At 54.8% G+C, this 2,674-nt stretch overlaps 1 protein-coding gene across 1 annotated transcript in view; it reads left to right on the plus strand.

The window, feature by feature from the left end:
• Positions 1 to 2,356, plus strand: part of LOC130584969 (uncharacterized) — a 6,050-nt gene extending 3,694 nt beyond the window's left edge. Inside the window, 2 exon segments of the mRNA XM_057385264.1 lie at positions 773 to 1,132; positions 2,191 to 2,356. Of these exon segments, the coding sequence (XP_057241247.1) occupies positions 773 to 1,132; positions 2,191 to 2,355 (525 nt within the window). The 3' untranslated portion in view covers position 2,356.
• Positions 2,357 to 2,674: the final 318 nt, after the last annotated feature.

Raw genomic sequence — 2,674 nt, forward strand, 5'->3', positions numbered from 1 at the left:
AAGTTTTGTTGTGTGGATGAGCAGCTCCAAAGTTTGGTTGTGTGGATGAGCAGCTCCAAAGGTTTCGTTTCTGTAGATGAGCAGCTCCAAGGTTTCATTCCCATGGATGAGGAGCTCCAAGGTTTCATTCCCATGGATGAGGAGCTCCAAGGTTTCATTCCCGTGGATGAGCAGCTGCAAAGGTTTTATTTCTGTAGATGAGCAGCTCCAAGATTTCATTTCTGTAGATGAGCAGCTCAAAGGTTTCATTCCTGTGGATGAGCAGCTCCAAAGTTTTGTTGTGTAGATGAGCAGCTCCAAAGTTTGATTGCTGTGGATGAGCAGCTCCAAAGTTTTGTTGTGTGGATGAGCAGCTCCAAAGTTTCATTGCTCTGGATGAGCAGCTCCACAGTTTTGTTGTGTGGATGAGCAGCTCCAAAGTTTTGTTAATGTGGATGAGCAGCTCCAAAGTTTCATTGCTGTGGATGAGCAGCTCCAAAGTTTTGTTGCTGTGGATGAGCAGCTCCAAAGTTTCATTCCTGTAGATGAGCAACTCCAAAGTTTTGTTGTGTAGACGAGCAGCTCCAAAGCTTTGTTGTTGTGGATGAGCAGCTCCAAAGTTTCGTTGTGTGGATGAGCAGCTCCAAGGTTTCATTCCCGTGGATGAGCAGTTCCAAGGTTTCATTCCTGTAGATGAGCAGCTCCAAAGGTTTTATTTCTGTAGATGAGCAGCTCCAAAGGTTTTATTTCTGTAGATGAGCAGCTCCAAGGTTTCATTCCCGTGGGTGAGCAGCTCCAAGCTTTCATTCCCGTGGATGAGCAGCTCCAAGGTTTCATTCCCGTGGATGAGCAGCTCGAAGGTTTCATTCCTGTGGATGAGCAGCTCCAAGGTTTCATTCCCGTGGATGAGCAGCTCCAAGGTTTCATTCCCGTGGATGAGCAGCTCCAAGGTTTCATTCCTGTGGATGAGCAGCTCCAAGGTTTCATTCCTGTGGATAACCCTCTGGAATTTCCCGTTGCAGGTGCCCGGTACTGCCTGACCGTTCACCTGTTCACGGCGCAGGGCCAGAGCACCTCGGTCACCAAGAAATGCGCCACGGGCGAGGAGTGTCACCTGGTGGGCTGCCAGCGGCGCGGGGACAGCGGCCACACCGTGAGTGAGCCCTACTCCGGCCCTACTCCGGCCCTACTCCGGCCCTACTCCGGCCCTACTCCGGCCCTACTCCGGCCCTACTCTGGCTTAATCTGGCCCTAATCCGGCCCTGCTCTGGCCCTACTCCAGCCTTACTCCAGCCCTATTTCCACCTTATTCCTGCCCTTCTCCTGCCCTACTCCCGCCTTATTCCTGCCCTACTCCTGCCCTGCTCCTACCCTACTCCTTACTCCTGCCCTGCCCTATTCCCGCCCTACTCCTGCCCTGCTCTCACCCTACTCCCACCTTACTCCCGCCCAATTCCTGCCCTATTCCTGCCCTGCTCTCACCCTACTCCTGCCCTATTCCTGCCCTACTCCTGCCCTATTCCCAGTGTCAGCGCAGCCCAGGGCTGGAGCTGTGCCTTCCAGGACTGGTTTTTCCTGCTGGGCTCAGGCTGCAGTGCCCAGAGCCACCCTGGGGTGCAGGGCGATGGAATTCCTGCAGGAACCGCCRGCCCAGGCCCTCCTTCCCTTCCTGTGATGAGATGGCCGTGACTCCGGGGGAACACTGGGGGCTTTTGGGGTGTTCCCAGGGCAGGGAGCTCAGGATTTGAGCTCTCAGTGAGGTTGTGCAAGGCTCTGTTTGCCATTGGCTTAAATGAGACATAACTGAGCTTGTGTTCCATGGGAAAAAACCAAACCTGGGGCCTTCTTGAGGCCTAAATCCGGTTTTACCTAAACCAGAGTCTGGACAGAATTGAGAGAATCCAGAGCAGTTCTGTTCATGGTGGGGCCTTCAGGGCCATCCAGAGCAGTCCCACATCCACAATGGACAATGGCTCACGGGTTTTTCACCCTTTCTCACTTTTGTCCATTCGCACATCGGGATTTGCTGAATCCTCCAATTGCAGCTCAGCCAATGCAGTCATTCACTCCAAGTTGGCTCCCCCCAATTCTCTGTTGTTTCCATCTCTTGGGGCCTGGCCCAGGGAGGTGTCCTTGAGTTTGGGGCTGCAGAGGAATTGTTTTGTGTAAAAATGGCAGAGCAGGAGCTCAGAGTTATTTTTTCCCCTCCAGGAGTGCGTTTCCTGCTGCGAAGGAATGATCTGCAACGTGGAGATCCCCACCAACGCCACCAACGCCGTCCTGGCCGTGCTGCAGGCGCGCCGAGCGTCCGGGGGCAACCGAGGGGTGCCATCCATGGCCCTGCTGGTGGCACTGGTGAYGGTGGCACTGCCCTGACACCGCACCCGCCCTCAGCAGAGCTGCTCGGGGCGGTTCCTGGCCATGGGAACCTCCAGGAGCTCCAAGGAGAAGCTGCAGACATTGCGGAATCGCGGAGAATCRAAGGTGTGGAGCTCCAAGGCGAAGCTGTGGGCATTGCAGAATCATGGCTGTTCGAAGGCGTGGAGCTCCAAGGAGAAGCCGCGCATGTTGCGGAATCGGGCGAATCGAAGATGTGGAGCTCCAAGGAGAAGCTGCAGGCATTGGGGAATCGCAGAGAATCAAAAGTGTGGAGCTCCAAGGAGAAGCCGCGGGCATTGCGGAATCGGGCGAATCG

The sequence above is a fragment of the Malurus melanocephalus genome, unplaced genomic scaffold, assembly GCF_030028575.1.
Source record: "Malurus melanocephalus ecotype Western Australia unplaced genomic scaffold, MMel_1.1 scaffold_803, whole genome shotgun sequence".
Lineage (NCBI taxonomy): Eukaryota > Metazoa > Chordata > Aves > Passeriformes > Maluridae > Malurus > Malurus melanocephalus.